Source organism: Medicago truncatula, chromosome 5, assembly GCF_003473485.1.
Source record: "Medicago truncatula cultivar Jemalong A17 chromosome 5, MtrunA17r5.0-ANR, whole genome shotgun sequence".
Lineage (NCBI taxonomy): Eukaryota > Viridiplantae > Streptophyta > Magnoliopsida > Fabales > Fabaceae > Medicago > Medicago truncatula.
In genome coordinates this window covers 44,012,161-44,029,634 of record NC_053046.1, presented here as the reverse complement: position 1 = coordinate 44,029,634, position 17,474 = coordinate 44,012,161, and the positions used below count along the sequence as shown (strand labels likewise).

General features: G+C 33.8%; 3 protein-coding genes across 9 annotated transcripts; 2 read left to right on the top strand and 1 right to left on the bottom strand.

Annotated features, from left to right (window-relative positions):
• Positions 1-1,956: 1,956 nt before the first annotated feature.
• Positions 1,957-2,583, top strand: LOC11424067 (F-box/kelch-repeat protein At3g06240). The gene has a single exon (XM_003617946.2). It carries the CDS (start codon positions 1,957-1,959, stop codon positions 2,581-2,583), a length of 627 nt encoding a protein of 208 aa, XP_003617994.2.
• A 3,958-nt stretch (positions 2,584-6,541) lies between these two features.
• On the bottom strand, positions 6,542-8,612 carry LOC112422205 (serine/threonine-protein phosphatase 7 long form homolog). Its single transcript, XM_024785067.2, has 4 exons — positions 7,839-8,612; positions 7,660-7,750; positions 7,107-7,588; positions 6,542-6,851 (listed from the first exon to the last, which is right to left on the bottom strand). The coding sequence occupies exons 1-4, from the start codon at positions 8,333-8,335 to the stop codon at positions 6,542-6,544; spliced, it is 1,380 nt and encodes a 459-aa protein (XP_024640835.2). The 5' UTR covers positions 8,336-8,612.
• Positions 8,613-12,398: 3,786 nt separating this feature from the next.
• LOC11430927 (uncharacterized) lies at positions 12,399-17,261 on the top strand. 7 transcript variants are annotated; one of them, XM_024783637.2, is made up of 9 exons: positions 12,399-12,753; positions 12,867-12,963; positions 13,308-13,436; positions 13,672-13,722; positions 15,171-15,329; positions 16,218-16,357; positions 16,482-16,551; positions 16,678-16,760; positions 16,880-17,261. In XM_024783637.2, the coding sequence occupies exons 4-9, from the start codon at positions 13,714-13,716 to the stop codon at positions 16,914-16,916; spliced, it is 498 nt and encodes a 165-aa protein (XP_024639405.1). In that variant the 5' UTR covers positions 12,399-12,753; positions 12,867-12,963; positions 13,308-13,436; positions 13,672-13,713; the 3' UTR covers positions 16,917-17,261. The 7 variants fall into 7 exon arrangements, with proteins under 7 accessions (XP_024639405.1, XP_024639409.1, XP_024639404.1 ...); XM_024783641.2 differs by having other exon boundaries at positions 13,672-13,757; XM_024783636.2 differs by having other exon boundaries at positions 13,672-13,824.
• The last annotated feature ends 213 nt before the right edge of the window (positions 17,262-17,474 follow it).

Below are 17,474 nucleotides of genomic sequence, written 5' to 3'. Positions count from 1 at the left end.
TTTATCCACTTGGTGGCTAACAAAGTGAGATTAACAAAACAAAAATAAAGATGTCGAAGACAAACTCTATTGTTTATGTATCAGTTTCAAAATGTGGCAGTTGGCGGTAAAGTGAGATGATGAGCGGTGGCCGGTGAGCGGTGGCTTTCCGGTGCGACAGAGACATGGTTGGGGGGGTTGGAGATTGATGCCAATATAAGTTTTCACAATTTGTTGTTTGTGTGTGGGTTTCATTATAAGCTCTTGATTTTATATTTTCAAATTAAGGCATAAACACTCTAATGTTCTTATGACACTAGAAAACATTCGATATTTAGAAAACACTCGTTATTGTAATGTATGAATATTATGTTTTGCTAAAAAGAAAAGAAAATGCATGTGAAGAACCTTTGTTTCTAAATTTTAGCTAAAAAAATTAAACAAATTTTTTATTTATTTTTATAAATGTTATCCATGAATATCTGTGTAAACCCGCGGATACCTAAAACTCCTCGGATTATCCGTTAAATGGATATCTGCACGGATATGGATATGGTACATATTTCATATTTATCTAACGGAGCGGACACAGATATCACACTATCCGCATCCATGGATATTCGTGATCTAGTCGGGATACATTACAAAGCATTTCCCAAAAAAGAATATCTCAAGAGCATGTCACCATCACGTGAGCTTTCAAATTCTGATAGTTGCGAGATGGTAGGACATGGCGGGGTCCAATTTTTGGTACCTGAATGACACTAGGAAACTCGATCGGTATCCATCGAGATGGAACGAAATCTGTGAAAAATTCTACGGACGAGGTTAAATTTATCCTCTAAGTTGTTACCCAAAGTTGACGGATGAAAACAATTTTGTTTGAAGAGGTTTCTTCCTTTGGCTCGGTCATGATGAATTTCTTGAACAACCGATGATGTTGAAGTCTCGATTTTAAAGTTGAATCAAAGAATACTTTGGAAGTTTAGACTTTATTTTTTGTGTGGTATTAGGTTATGAATAGATTCATGGACTAATTTAGTAAAAAAAGATGTGACTTGTCTCTTTTTAACTCAAAATATTCTATTTTCTTAACCAATATTATATTTGATTTTTCACATAACAAAGAAAATTATGAAAAGAAAAATTATATTTCTTTTTCATTGGTAAATTCTTTTGTAATTTATTAAACATCAAGAATATGTTTGTAAACTCAACAACATATTTCTTTCCTATATTAAGAGCAGATAAAATAAAAAATTCCCAAATTCAAAAACCCATCCAATGGATTTTTTATATTGATGGTTGTTTTAGTGTTGTTGGAGGCTCCAAGAGAGGTGCTAGTGTCTAAAACAAATTAATACCTGACACAAAATAATACGTACATTAAAAAACTTGTAGAAATAAGATGGCTTGTAAAAAAAAGATACAGTTTGATCTTTCAGAATTTTTCACAACACAAGTTAGTCTTTGAATCAATTTTTTTTTTTTTTTAAAGAGACCAAAAGATTAATTTTTACTATTAACAATTTTTAGAAGTAATTTGCAATAGCTTCTCAATTAAAGTAACATATAATCTTTTACAATATTCTGTCTATTTTTTGATGAAAAATCTTTTACAAAATTAGTTGATTGAGTATTAAAATATTTTATCAAATCATCATTATATTTTTTCTATAAATTCAATTGCTGCAACTTTTTTAACACTCAAGCTAGCAAACGACGATTCTATTACTTCACTCTTGAGTGGGGTTTCGGTTGGTTGATGCTTCAATATCCTCGGTGCAATTCAAGATGAAGAATTGTGCGCATGTGATTAAGGCTACAAACGAGAATGTAAAGGTAAGAAACCAATCTCATATACCTAATGATCTTTTCTTCTTTATTCTCTCCAAAATGTCTATTAAATCTTTGAAGCGATTTGGATGCGTACACAAATCATGGTCCCTTTTGTTTGATAATCTTTATTTCATGACTATGTATCGCAACTCTTTCTTAACAAAGAATCATCCTTATTATGACGATACATCTGTCCTCCTACATCAAACTTTTCATACTTATTTACAAGAACCATACCAGTTGCAAACTCTTTCTGGTGAGAGGTTTGAGAAAAGGGTCAACTTAGATTGGCCAAGTGTCAAGTTAGATCCGATATATCTGCATAAAGAAGAGTATGATTCCGGTTTTAATATTATTGGTTCTGGCAGTGTTCATGGAACTATCTGTTTGCTATGTGCATCTCAAGAAAATATTATATTGTGGAATCCATCTAATAAGGAATTTAAGCTGCTTCCTCCCAGCCCTTTTGATTCTGAACCTTATTGGGGTGTTTTGATTGACCATCGTAGTTTTGGCTATGACCGTGTCAGAGACGACTATAAAGTAATGTGCCATGGGCAAGTTATTCAAAAATATAACTACGGAATTTACAGTGGTTCCTATATATGGGAGATATATAGTTTGAGAAGCAACTCTTGGAGAAAAATTAATGTCGATATGGAGCATAATCATATGGATTGTGAACAAGTGTACCTAGATGGACTTGCTCATTGGATGTGTAGCAATGAAGGACGTAATCAAGTTTATTTGTTGTCATTTGACTAGAGCAACGAGGTTTTTATTACAACACCCATACCCTCATATGTGAACTATTATTATTTTCAAAAATATCCACTGTTGGTTGACTTGGTCTTCTTAAATGGCTCGGTTGCTTTGATCTTCAATTGCATAGACACGTCTACATTTTACATTTCAATAATGGGTGAAGTCGGTGTAAAGAAATCATAGATTAAATTGTTCATTGTAAGGTCTTTACCTTGCTTTAGTTATCCTATCGGAGCGGGAAAGAAGGGTAATATGTTGTTAAGAAAAAAAGATGATGGACTAATTTGGTTCGATTTAAATACCCAAACGATTCAGGACGTAGGTATTATTGAAGGTAGATTTTACAAGATAGTAATTCATAAGGAAAGCCTTCATCCATTTAAAGGAGCAAATGCTTAATTTTTCTTATTTTCACCCAAGAGGTGTATGACTATGGTTATTAGAACTTTATAGTGTAGTCGAAGTGGCTTGTTAGTTTAATATATCATAATTATTAGGCTTAAATGTGTGTTTAGTCCCTGCATTTTCGCCTAGTTTTGGCATTGATCCCTATGCTTTTTTTTGTTTGGCATTGGTCCCTGCACTTTCTAAAACTTTTGGCTTTAGTCCTTCCGTTAACTTTCCGTTAAAAAAAAAAAAAACCAAAACTAACGGTGTGCCACGTGGCCCAATCATGACACGCCACGTGGCACACTAAAAAACAAAAAAAAAACAAAATTTAATTATTATTTTATTCATTATTTTTTTACTTAAAAATATCATTAGTCCCTGCACTTTCAACATTTTTTGATATTAGTCCTTGAACTTCTTTTTTTTTTTTAAATACTTTCAATGAAATTATTATGTTTTAATTATTGTTTTGTTCATTATTTTTATTGAGAATAATCATAAAAAAATAAAATCAAAAAATCTTTGTTAAAAAAAATTAAGTAATAATTGTATAACATTGCAAATGGAAATTGTATCGTATTAACACCGTAACAAAAAATCCAAAGTGCAATTTAATTTCCATCTTCTTTGTTGATTTTTATCTATTGTTGCGGTGTTAATACGATACAATTTCCATTTGCAATGTAATACAATTACTACTTAATTTTTTTTAACAAAGATTTTTTGATTTTATTTTTTTATGATTATTCTCAATAAAAATAATGAACAAAACAATAATTAAAACATAATAATTTGATTGAAAGCATTTTTTTATTTTTTTTTAAAAAAGTTCAAGGATTAATACCAAAGTGCAGGGACTAATATCAAAAAATGCTGAAAGTGCAGGGACTAATGATATTTTTAAGTAAAAAAATAATGAATTAAATAATAATTAAAAATTGATTTTTTTTTTGTTTTTAGTGTGCCACGTGGCGTGTCATGATTGGGCCACGTGGCACACCGTTAGTTTTGGTTTTTTTTTTTAACGGAAAGTTAACGGAAGGACTAAAGCCAAAAGTTTTAGAAAGTGCAGAGACTAATGCCAAACAAAAAAAAGCGTAGGGACCAATGCCAAAACTGGGCGAAAGTGCAGACACATTTAAACCTAATTATTATAAAGAACTTCTTGTTTGTTTTGAATGTTTATTCTTGTTCTATTATTGAATGGCCTCTCGTTTTATATAAAAATAACATATATTTGGATAAATTTATAATCTAACTATTTTCATAACTTTCTACTTGCAATATCTATACCACTAGGTTTATTGGGTCACTATTCTGGCACTGCTGGAGTACCCTTCTTTAAAACTATTCATTCCGTTTTTTGTAATGTGCCCTTAATTCTGCGTGGTAGATCAACTTAGAATATTTTTGTTGTGAGGTCAATTGCTCTATTTTTTGGTGTTTTTGAGATATCAAGATTCAAGACAACAGAAAGGTACAGGAGAATTAATATGAAATAATAAAGAATTAATGAGGAGCAAAAGTCATACCACAACAAATTAAAGCATGGAACTGTTACAGCTCAAAAGTCGACAACAAAACAAATCATATAATTATAGTAATTATATTATATTATTTATGTAGTATTGTATATTTCCCTGATTTTAGCATAGTGCATGAATGCACTCGGTTCACTCTCTATCTATTAATAGAGATTATTCTCACAATTGTAATTCATTTAAAAATAATATAAACCAATGTTCTTATAAAAGGAATGTTTGTTATATTAGAGATGCTTGTAATTTAAAATGTTCAATTTCAATGTCGAACCCGTTTCTCTAATTTTCTTCGTTTGTAATTGTCTAATCGAAAAAGAAATATTCGAATTTCCTAACTTTCATTCGAATTCTCTCTCACCGGGTCTTCAAGGGGGAACCTGCAAAATCCAAAAGGTTAGATTTCTTAGGGAATAGACTCAGCCGACATTGGAATGCTGGGAGCACAAATCATTGTGGCTTTTAAAGATAATAACAATGCGATGGTTGCAAAAACCTTTAACTTTAAATATCACAATGACGTTATTTCTAAGAAAGTTTCCATTGATACTTGGGATATGAGAGCCGAGCATTACAGATGCTTTATACCTATGTTAAGGTTCCGTTACCGTTGTCACCGTTAACCATGTTTGGAAGGTGGGCCCTGCGGTAGACAAGGAGGGTAGGTTGGTTGAAAATGCTTTAGATAAAAAAAAATTACAATTTAAAGATACACTAGGCTTGATTGGAGACAAGCGTCATCGCCAATCAAGCTCATTATACCTTTAGATTGTAAATTTTCATAATTTAAAGCATGTCCAACAAACCTACCGTCCTTCGTGAACGACGGGCCCACTTGTTAGACGTGGTTTAGGGTGTTGACGTTAACTGAAACCTTAAAAAGCTTAGTAAAACTACCATCAATGTCATGCTCGACTCTCATTTTCCAAGTATCAAATGTCAACTTATTAGGAATAATATCATTGTAAAATTTAATGTTAACGGTTTTGGTAACCATCACGATGTTTATCTTATAAATTTGCAATGATTTGATCTCCGAACATCCATGTGCGGGAATGGTGAACAAGAGTACATAGTGTAGTGTCTATCTTTTTTTTTTTTTTTTTTTGCTGAATCAGTATTATTCATTTATCAACTTTGCTTTGTTCCTACAATAATGGCATGTCTATTATAGTTATTGACTTGACCGGTGAGCAAGAGTATAAAATTAAAGTAATTTTATTTGTTATATAATTTTTATTAGTTTATTATAATTAAGTTTTTTCTTATTTTTTTTATCATATTTTAAAAATTTTGATAGAAAAAAAATGTGGGTGATAAAAGTGGGTCCCACCTTAAGGTACCTTATAACTTGGAGTTGTGGCGTATTTAAATTTTTTTAAAAAAAAACAAGAAACTACCTTACAATCTTGACTTGTGGGGTATTAAAAAAAATTTAAAAAAAAGAAAAGAAAGTACCCCACAACTTGGAGTTGTGGGGTATAATAAAGACAAAATATTTTGCAACTTTTAGGGTACCCCACAACTTGGAGTTGTTTGGTACCAGAAAAATCTAAAAAGTATGGTATTTTTGGAAATTTTTGAAAAAGTAGGATAGATTTATATTTTTGTGAATAAAGTAGGGTAGAATTTTTTTTTTACAACAAATGAAATTTTTTTTTTCTGACCCACTTTTCAAAAAAAAATTCCAGTCTGACCCCCTTTTGAATTTTTTTTCCAAAATGACCCACTTTTTTTTTTTTTTTGTCTTTTAGTGGCGTTCCCGCCATCTGAACTGGCGGGACTGGCCGCCGGTCTGACAGCCGTCGCGTCAGCCTGGGCGCTGCTTTTTTTTTTAATTTATTTTTGTCGTTCCCGCCGTTTCATCTGGCGGGACTGATTATTTTATTATTTTTTTTCGTTTTTTCTTTTTTATAATTAAATAATGATGATAATAATAATGATAAATAATAATAATGATAAATATTTAATAAAAAAACTACTTTCTCCGTGGAAACCAATTATGCCAATGTAAACCCGTAGCACATAATTTATCTTTTTTTATTCCGTACGGGTCGTTGGTGTTGCTCTTCCTCTTCCTCTTCATCTTCCTCTTCCACATCCTCGTCAAGAATTTCAGCATCATCGTTAGTTTCCATAGCGACTTCATTTTGCACTTGTGAAGCTGAGTTGGTCCAAATTTCATTAACGAAGTCATCGTCGTTAAACCCTGCTGCCAGATTTTCTATGGTATTTGTTTGTGAATTTGGCCATTGAGGTGCATAGCTTGCTTGGGGATAGTTGACAAAGGGTGGAGGGGTTGGTAGGTTGAACGAGGAGTATTGTGATTGGTCTGGATAACTGGTTTGTGTGGTGTATTGAGTTGGATTGTAGTCATCAAATGAATAGTTTGATGTTCAAGAGCTTTCTCCATGATGACTTTGTTGAGAATAGCTTGGATATGGGATTGGGGTGTTATGTAAGATTTGGTTTGTGGGTTGTGGCGGTGATTGGTAAGTTTGGTTGTAGTTGTAGTTGGTGGATGGGTTAAAGGTTTGGTCAAAGTTAGTGGGTGGAGGTGTCATGAATTGGTTATAGGGTGGAGGTGTATTTGACCACATATTTTCATCTGGCACCGTATAAGTTTGTGGGACTGCAGGATAGTCACGCGGCAATCCTGGTAAAATTGATGCATATGCTTGCCTTGTGTTTGACAATAATACTTCTCTAGAAAGCCACAGATAATCTCCGAAAAATTCCCAATACCATGCAAAATATTGACGATTTGGATAAACCTCATGGTTATACCGAACGCCGTGAAGTGCTAATTGATGACGTTGGTTCCAGTTTTGGACTTGACGATGATGCTTATCTCCCCACGAGCCTTTAATTCTATCTTTTGACAAATTAATTTTGTGGAAATCTTTCAAATTTTCTGGTAAGGAAGGTGGGTGTTGCGGTAAGCCAAATTGAAGCCTTACTCTGTCTGTCTGATGTCTCTCGACAATCTGAAAACAGATGAGATATGTGTTTGCAGACCATATCTGACTTTCTTCTTCGTTGTTGTAATTGAAGTTGACATAAGGCCTCCAGGAGAACTGTTTAAAAAGAATGAATATTAGTCTTCAATTGTTGACTAAAAAGCAATGACTAAAAGAAAGTGTAATACCTGATCATATGTCATGGTGTCGATTTTTAAACGCGTACATACGAGATTATGCCGAGGATTTTCCACGAATTTATTACCATGTTCTAGCCATCTAGTTAATTTTGAAAATGTTATAATTAGTAAAGTCTGGATAAATTTATGTAAAAATTAATAAAAAAAATAACATTTATTTTACTTACATATTTGCCAACGGAAGTTGTGCATGAGCTTGCGGTGGTATCCTTGGCACGGGAGCTAAGCATGACATTCTTGACCACGCCCATGCTTGCAAGAGAATTGTGCACCCAGGCATTTCGATATTGCCATATATTGCACCGTCACACAAGGATCTATATAGCGTGGCCAAACAAGCTGAACCCCAACTATACTGGCCAACCTCCTCAGGTGATTTATCCAACAATTGCAAAAACGACAAATGTACAAGATTACCACTATTATTAGGCATTATTCGAGAGCCTATCAAGTATAAGACATAGGCTCTAAACATATGTAGAGTCGTGGGGGGACCTGTCATACCAACACCGTTGATATATTCTTGAAGCCATGATAATCTAATACTCTTCCCGTCATGGCGAGAGCTTGATGGCTTACTTCCTAATATTGGTTCAACAATCTCCCACCCAACTTCTGTTTTACCGGTAATCGGTTCACCGTTAACCTTTAAACCAAGGAGCATATGAACGTCTTCCAACGTTATTGTACACTCGCCCGATGGAAAAAGAAATGTGTGGGTCTCCGGCCTCCATCTTTCACATAACGCGACTATTAAACGATTATCAACGTTATATTTGTTTAAATTAGCAAAGTCCCACAATCCGGCTGACCTTAAGCTATCTTCAATGGTTGGGGGCGCCGGGGAAATCTTGCGATGACATCGAACTCGAAGGTAATGTTGGTCTTCGTTCTACAAAATATTAATATTGTTAATAATTGAGTCTTACTAATTATACATACATAATCTTAATAGATTTGATATACATAAATAATTAAACATAAATAAAGGAGATCTATGTTTCAATTAAACATAAATAATTAAGTTTCAATTAAAATAAAATAATAAACTTACATTAATAGTTTCTGAAATATGACGAGATCTATGTTTGTTGCCTAAATAAAGAATGTCTCCCATCTTTAAATTAGAAGGAAAGAAAAGCTTAACTGTATGCTATTTCTCACAAGGAAAGGATAAATGTTAGATTGAGAGCAATTGAAAACTGGTGTGTAGTGTTCAACCACAACACTGATTTTATAGAAGAAGAATTGAAGAGTTATGAATTAATGTTCACAACAGGTTAGCTCAATTATTCAGTATGGTATGGTATAGTCTTTTCAAAAGCATGCATCAATTGTATCAAGAATCTTGAATTTGTAACAGAAGCCAGTGTACGTTGCAGAAGCTGCCTTGCATTGCTTCCATTACCGCCATTCCAAACGGCGGGAATGACCAGTCGAGCCAACGAAAATCCAACACGTGTCCCTTCCGTCAGTCAAAGCTGCTGACGCGCCTGCAAGTGCACTGTAGCGCGTGCTGGTTTCTGCGCAACTGTCAGCTGACGCGCCTGCAAAGCTGCAGGAAAGCCTTCCACGCGCCTGCAAAGCTGCAGGAAAAGACTTGGTCCCGCCATTTCAACTGGCGGGAATGGACTGGCCACTTACAACGCGACACGTGGCACGCGTGTTCAATTTTTTTTGCATGCAATTGCCTATATATTTTGGACTCTTATTGTTAACAGTTACAAACATACAAATATTTTCAACGCACCCAACAACAATGGCACCCACACCAGAGAATGTATTTTTCATTGTCCACTATAATGGAAAAGTTTCAAGAAATCAATTTGGTTCATTTTTTGAAAGTGAGCAAAGAAAATGTTTTTATGTTAGCATCAAAAGCACCATTGATCATTTGAAAAAAAGAATAGAGCAGAAGCTACATCTCACTGAATCTCAGGTGATATCTAAAATTATATATCGAGCACCACAAGCCTTCGTTCAAGGTCATATCCAGTATAATGACACCGAAATATACGACAACGATGACATTGCAGATATGTTTGCAACTCACAAATATTTTAATGCGGTTGGTTCCATTGAGTTATCGGTTATTATTGAAAACCGGGAGATTTCACAACCGCGTCAAACACCTCAATTGTTTTCACAAACACAATATGAGTTTGAACACCCATCTTCATCACAACAATTACCATACACCGAGCTACTCTCACAAACACAATGGTTGAATGTGATGAAGGAGACGATGCCAAGGACCGTCTTCGATTTAAAAACGCAGATTGGCGAGAATGGAGAGCACAATTTCATCGTCTATTTTGGGCCTTCTATCCATGCATCAATGGGTTTAAGTATTGCAAACCAGTTGTCCATGTCGACGGGACGTGGTTGTATGACAAGTACAAAGGAACATTGTTGCTTGCGGTAGCACAAGATGGAAACAACAAAACGATTCCAATCGCCTTTGCGCTTGTCGAAGGTGAGACAAAGGAGGGCTGGAGTTTTTTTTTGAAAAATCTAAGAAGGCACGTCACAAAGGGAATATCTGTCTGCATGGTCTCCGACAGACATGAATCAATTAAAAGCGCATTCAATGACCCAAGGAATGGTTGGCAAGCAACTGGTTCAGCTCATGTGTACTGCATTCGACACATTAAGCAAAACTTCATGAGGACAATCAAGGATGGAGATCTTAAGGATGTTGTCAATAATATGGGTAAGAATATTATGTTACAGTTTTTTTTATATCGTCTTATTATTAAATAGGTTCACTATCTAACTAATTGTTTTTTCTTAACATGCAGGATATGCCCTAAACGTACCCTTGTTCAATTACTATCGTGGTGTAATCCAGGAGGCAAATCAGCGTGCATTAGATTGGGTGGACAATATTCCGAAAGAAAAGTGGACTCAAGCATATGATGAGGGTCGACGATGGGGCCACATGACAAGCAACATCGTTGAGTCGTGGAACTCTGTGTTTAAGGGAACACGCAACCTACCAGTTACACCTATAGTTCAATCAACCTACTATAGGCTGGCATGTCTCTTTGCTGATAGGGCTCAAAAAGCGTTTGCAAGGGTAGGTTCCGGAGATTTGTTCAGTGAATATTGCCAAAATGCGATTCAGGATGACATTGTTAAGTCCAACACCCATCATGTCGAACAGTTTGACCGAGAAAGGTATACCTTCTCAGTCCGTGAGACCGTCAACTACAGGGAAGGAAGGCCAATGGGAACTTTCAAGGTGGACCTACGAGCGGGGTGGTGTGATTGTGGGAAATTTCAAGCTTTACATTTGCCATGTTCTCATGTCATAGCCGCGTGTTCTTCATTTCGCCATGACTACACAACCCTTATTCCACATGTGTTCAAAAACGAGAGTGTTTACTCCATCTACAACACAGCCTTCAAAGTAGTCCACGACAAGAGTTATTGGCTTCCATACGACGGTCCCGTGATTTGCCATAATCCAAACATGCGAAGACTAAAGAAAGGTCGACCCAATAGTACCCGCATAAGGACTGAAATGGACGAGGAGGTGGTGGAGAGGACTCCGACACCGAGACGGTGTGGGTTGTGTCGGCATACCGGTCATATTAGGAGAAATTGTCCGAGTTTAAATAATCGGTAGTTAATAACGTTATGTATTATGTGTTCAAATAAATTAATATATTTTTATCTATCATTATTATTTGTTGTGTTTTATTTTATGTAAAAAAATGCTATTTGTTCAAAAAAAAAAATGTAAAACAATGCTGCCAAAAAAATAAAAAGAAAAAACGAAAAAAAGATAAATTATGTGCTACGGGAGGTCATAGTTTACATTGGCGTAATTGGTTTCCGTGGAGAAAGTAGTTTTTTTATTAAATATTTATCATTATTATTATTTATCATTATTATTATCATCATTATTTAATGTAAAAAAGAAAAAACGAAAAAAATAAATAAAATAATCAGTCCCGCCAGATCAAACGGCGGGAACGACAAAAAAAAATTAAAAAAAAAGCCACCTGCCGTCATGACGCGACGGCTGACGCGACTGCAGTCTGACCGGCGGTCAGTCCCGCCATTTCAGATGGCGGGAACGCGCTAGAAGACAAAAAAAAAAAAAAAATTTAAAAGTGGGTCATTTCGGTATTTTTTTTTCAAAGGGGGTCATATCTGGATTTTTTTTGGCAAAAAGGGTTAGAGAAAAAAAAAATTCGACTTTTGAACTATATATATTTGAAATGATTGGTTCCGAAATGTTATTATAACGTTTTGAAAACTAACGTTCATTTTTAGTACAAATGTGTCCACGATGAAGATGATTCAAGTGACTTTGAATAATGAATTTGACAATTTTGAAGTATGGAGAAAAAGGGCTTCCACATAGAGTAGTGATATATTGACAACCATTTGTGACAATTTTGTTGACAACTTTTATTTTCTCTCTTCTCATTGGTCCAAAACAATAGAGAGAGAATAAAAATTATAATAAAGTGGTTGTACAAATATCATTTCTCTTCCACATAACCATCTTTCTCACATGTCACAAATGTTCCTTAAATCGTGGATTATGGATTTAGTCCACCATACGAAATATCTACAGTAGTCTACTTTACTATATAGGACAATCTTTGTCCCTTTTATTGACCATTTTGCCCTTATTAGGGGTATTTCAGTAAATTGGTAATTGGATAATGTTATATTATATATACAGAAATTTTTCCCCTTCTCTCTCTAAACCTCATAATTTTTTTCCCTTCTCTTTCTAAAAACCCATCGTCCCCCCCCCCCTCTCACTATTCACCATCTTCTCCAAATGTTTCTCCCTTTTCACTCAAAATTACCAACATGCAAGGCTACAGTCATGACTTAATTGTTATCTCATACTTCCAGCAAGCTCAATTTTCCTCATTTCTTCCCTCTAGGGCGCAGCTTTTCTCTATTCTGCTCTTGGGGTTTATTTCAGAAATTGGATCTAGAATCTCATGCATGTGGTTTCTGGTGTTGATTTTGGAACTGTTTGTGTGTTGTGTTGGTGACCAGAACCAATTAATTGGAGGATGGTACAAAGTAGAGGTTTGACTGTTAAGGGAGGTAAGGGATTAGGAAAGGTACTTGCTTATTCATTTTCTTCTTCCATTTTCTTGATTATCAATGGTGACTTTTTTACTTTTTTTGGATTTGGGTTGTTGTTTGGTTTTGTCCAGGAAAATTGATGTAGGGATTTCGTCCAGGAAAATTGATGTAGGGATTTCGTCCAATTCAACTTCTGATGAATTGATTGGTGAAAATATAGAATGTCAGGTATGTGGCCTTTTTAATTAATTTTTCTGAAGTTTAAATTTTATATCTGGTTTGGAATTATTTATTGAATTTGATGATGAGTTTCCTCTATTTTGGTGATTGATGAATTTTTATTTTTCTGTGAAAAAAAAATGATTTTGAAGTGTCTGTTTGATTATTTGTGGAAATTTTTTTATGCGGGTCAGAATTATTTGTTGAATTGAATAATGGGTTTCTTCTGTTTTAGTGATTGGTGATTTTTTTTGGTTATGAAAAATTCAGTTGTTTTGATGATTTTGGTGTTTTTATGAAAATTTTAGTTGATTGATGATTTTGATTTTTGATTTTTTTGTTGAAAACTTCAGTTGATTGACCCTGCTGATAGGACAGTAGATAGAGACTTATCACTCATTCAAGAATTGGGTTTGAAGTTTGTGTATGCTATAAATACACATGTACATGCTGATCATGTTACTGGAACTGGCCTCATCAAGGTATTAGTATGCACCTGATGGTAAATTGTGAAATGAAGTTGTCGTGATAGGTGCTTTTGTATATACAAAAACAGCTTCACAGAAATTGCGAAAAATCTTAATTTTATCAAAATACATACCTTGATGATTACATTGGTCGTTAAGTTGTCATAATAGGTGTTAAAAATAGCTTATATTGTGAAAAAACTTAAATTGTGTATGCTATAAGCTATTTTGATGACATTGGCTAGGATAGGTCCTTCAATTTCTACAGAAGAATGTTGATGAAGCTTTGGGTATGTATGAGGTACTAATCAATGAAGATTCAACATTGAAGATGATGTATGTATGAATAAGGATGAAAATTTCTGGAAAATGGCTTTTGAATTAGATGGAAAATGGCATCTCTGTATGTATTTTTGCTTATAACTGAGTTTAGAGGGAGTAGTTAGGAAATAATATGCATGATCGTATGATGTGTGATATAAGGTGTGGATACATATTGGCTGTTCATGAAGAGTTTAGAATGAGAATTTTAAGTCTTTTTTATACGCAACATGCCTAAAAAGTTCATCAAATTAGTATGCCAAATTAGTGTTTTATTTTATATACCATGCAAAATATATTATATAAGTTTTATTCATGGCCCCCCATTTCTGCCGCCATTGCACACACATATTTATTGGGAACATATGCATAGGCACTATCATTGGATAAGCATGAAAGTGTGGAGAAGTATATGATTCCATTCCATTGTTGAGTTCAAAAGTAGATGTATAATTGTATTCCCATATGTGCAAAGAGTGCATGTACTTGAACGTGACACTCTTTGCTTATCTTGGTTACAACTATTTTATGAGTTATTGGGGAGATTTATCTGCATGTTGTATTCAATTTGAGAAAGATTTAAAGCATTAGGCTCTTTGATCCAATCCAATTATGTGGTCACAATAATAACATGAAGGTCTCTATCAAAATACGTATTTATGCCGGTTAATTTGCCATCTTATGGTTATAGTTGGAATCTCAATCTGAACCTTTACCATCAGATTAATTGGTGTCCTTATATATCAAGTCATTCATGATCTTACTTTGGTTAAGAGTTCCTAAACGTTTGGGAAATACACTAAAGAGCATTTGGTTCTTTTCTCTATATAGTCATAGTCACAGTGACTCATTGAGAACAAAACAGTACTCTCCTTTAACTTTCAAAATATGCTGCGCTTTGAAGCTTTTTGCTAAAAATGGAACATTCTTTGTATAGAACCAATTGTTGATATAATCATGTTCAGTTTCTGTCATTATTGAGTGAAATTTTCGATTTTGGCAGAAATGAAAGTCAGTTTTGAATTACCTTTGATTATCAGAGGTGGTTCTTGCAGTGTAAGCACTAACTCTTCGTACGGCAATCACAAATAGTTTATTTTCTTTGAATAAATTTTTCAGTATGTCACTGCACCATATGGTAATGTTTTATTTGTCTATAATTGATTGATGTTTGAAGCATACACTTCAATCCAACTTTTAAACCTTTACCTACTGATGAAAACTAAACGTAGAACACACATTATAATGAAAGTGGTTTGGTTTTCTATGTGGAACTAGAAATGTAAAGTTTTATTAATGGAAAGACTAAGGTGGTATTTTGTTTTCATTATGACATTATAATATAACATACAAATCTTGGGTACTTGGTGCATAGATACACCAACCATTAAGTTGGCAATGTTCTCCAACTCTCTTCCACAACTGCAGGTCTCTGTAGAATATGGGTTATATGAAATGATGAGCTGGAGGGCAATTAGGCTTGAGGTGGCTCCTAAAAATGAAAATTGGGGTTTCAATATATCAGAGCGTGAGGCCATGCTTTCTGCAGGGACAGTGGATAAAAATGTAGAAAGGGTCTATAAAGAGGTATAATGGATTCTTTTTCATTTTCAATCGCAAAATATTTTTGGCACTTGACAATTATATAATATGATCATTACTTTTTGTGTTTGTGGTTCTGTTTTTTATTTGAGACCCATTTTAACTGATGTGAAAAAAAAATTGTCAGGAATTTATTTGAGACACAATAAGAATGTTCAAATAAGATGAGGATGTTACTTTCTGACAGTATTGTATGAGCCCAAACTCTAGAAAAGGATAGGTCAAATAAGATGAGGAGTTACTTTCACAATCCTTAAGATTCATAATATTCTCTATGTTTTAGCTTCAATTTTTTTCTATTTCATTTATTTATAATATGGCTTCTTCCAAGAAATCTGAATTGGAGCTCTTTCAATCTAGCTATGAACCTATTGTTTCCGTTATTGAGACCACCAGAATGATCACATTAAGGATTTCAGAAAAGGTGATTATATCATGCTTGCAAAAATAGGATATTAATTTAAATCATGCACACTTTAACTTTCCGTGAAAGAAAAGATAATCAAGCTTGATTCCTTAAATTATAAATACTCTTGGAGGAAATTCCAGTGCAAATAGCAGAGAATCATGTGCTTAAATTTTTACATGGAAACTCATACATGAATGCATATAAAATTTGTAGTCAAACAAACTGTTATATGAACAGGTTAATTGGTTTTCTTTTTGTTTTTTTATTTTTATTTCATTAAGTTATCAATCTGCCATCACAATGATTGTGCTATCTATTTTGAATACAGCTATGTTTCACAAAATTGTTTGCTTCTTGTCTGTTTTTCATATCCATTTGTTAAGTATGCAGTGGATTAGCAAGTGTTAAACATAAACCGGCACTAAGCACTGAAACTAACATGTGATATGACTCACTGTCATTAGGAAAAGAAAAGGATGGATGTCAACTGCTTGCAGAATCACTCGATACAGAGTGCTTATCATGTTGCACAAAGGTTGTTATGCCTGAAATATTCCAATCAAGTCGGGAATACGATTCGGCCAGCTTTGATGAATCTTAAGGAGTACTGCATCAAGCAAAAGCTTTAAAAATGGCCTAAAGGACAATCTTTTCTTTGGGCTGATTCTTTTCAGCATATGCAACTGTCATTACTCATCAAATTGTTTAATTTTGTGAACAAATTGCAGGTGTTGCTGTTTGAAATTTATAAGCCTGAAATTTATTGTGGTGGTCTTTGAGAGGACAGATACAAAAGATGTAAGCCTGATTTTTGTTTAGTTAGTTTGAAATCAAAATTTGTGTCTTAGTATTGAGTTCGATTCTTAATGATAAAAAAAAAGTCAATTTTAATCCTCTGAATTGATCATAAAACATGTTTTGCAGGAAAGTATGTACCAGAGCTTGCTGAACTTATCATTGATAGAAACAATAACCCTTCCCTTCATATTGATCTCAAGGGCATTTTGGTATGTTCCTACATGATTTAAAATCTAGCTTTAAGTTCTAGATAAATATCAAAGTATAAAGAATCTTAATTTAAAATAAATATGAAAGAGAAAAAATAATGCTTTTATTTTTTGGGCAGCTGGGAAACCCTGAAACTTATGCTGAAGATTAGTTAGGAATGGTTGATTATGCTTGGAGTCATGCAGTGATATATGATGAAACCTATAAAACAATCCGAAGAAGCTGTGACTTTAACAGTAGTGATTCATGGAAAAATGAAGAATGTACTAACGGTGTGGATGAAGTGCTCAAACAGTACAATGAAATTGATATCTACAGCCTGTATACCTCTGTCTGCTTTGCTACCTTCATTTTCAAACTAATGTTTGTACCACTTTTAATTGTACAAAAGGTAGAAAAAAAAGGTCAAGAAAACAAAAGAGCTATCATTTTACTACATAGAACTGACACTTATTAGTTGTTGATTTTTGCAGCTTTATTCCTGATTAATTTTTTAGGAATTTTATTGTTGTACTATATTGAAAAATTAATCATGAAGACTTTTTTAAGAGTTATATTATATTAATTTCTTCAAAAAAAAAAAAGGGTTATATTTTATTAGTGTGAATTATGTTTGGTATGCTGTTGTAAGAATTAGAACTATAAAGATATGGTGATCAAAATAAGACATGCTCTTTTTGTACAACAAAGTTTTATAATGCTTTATCAAATCT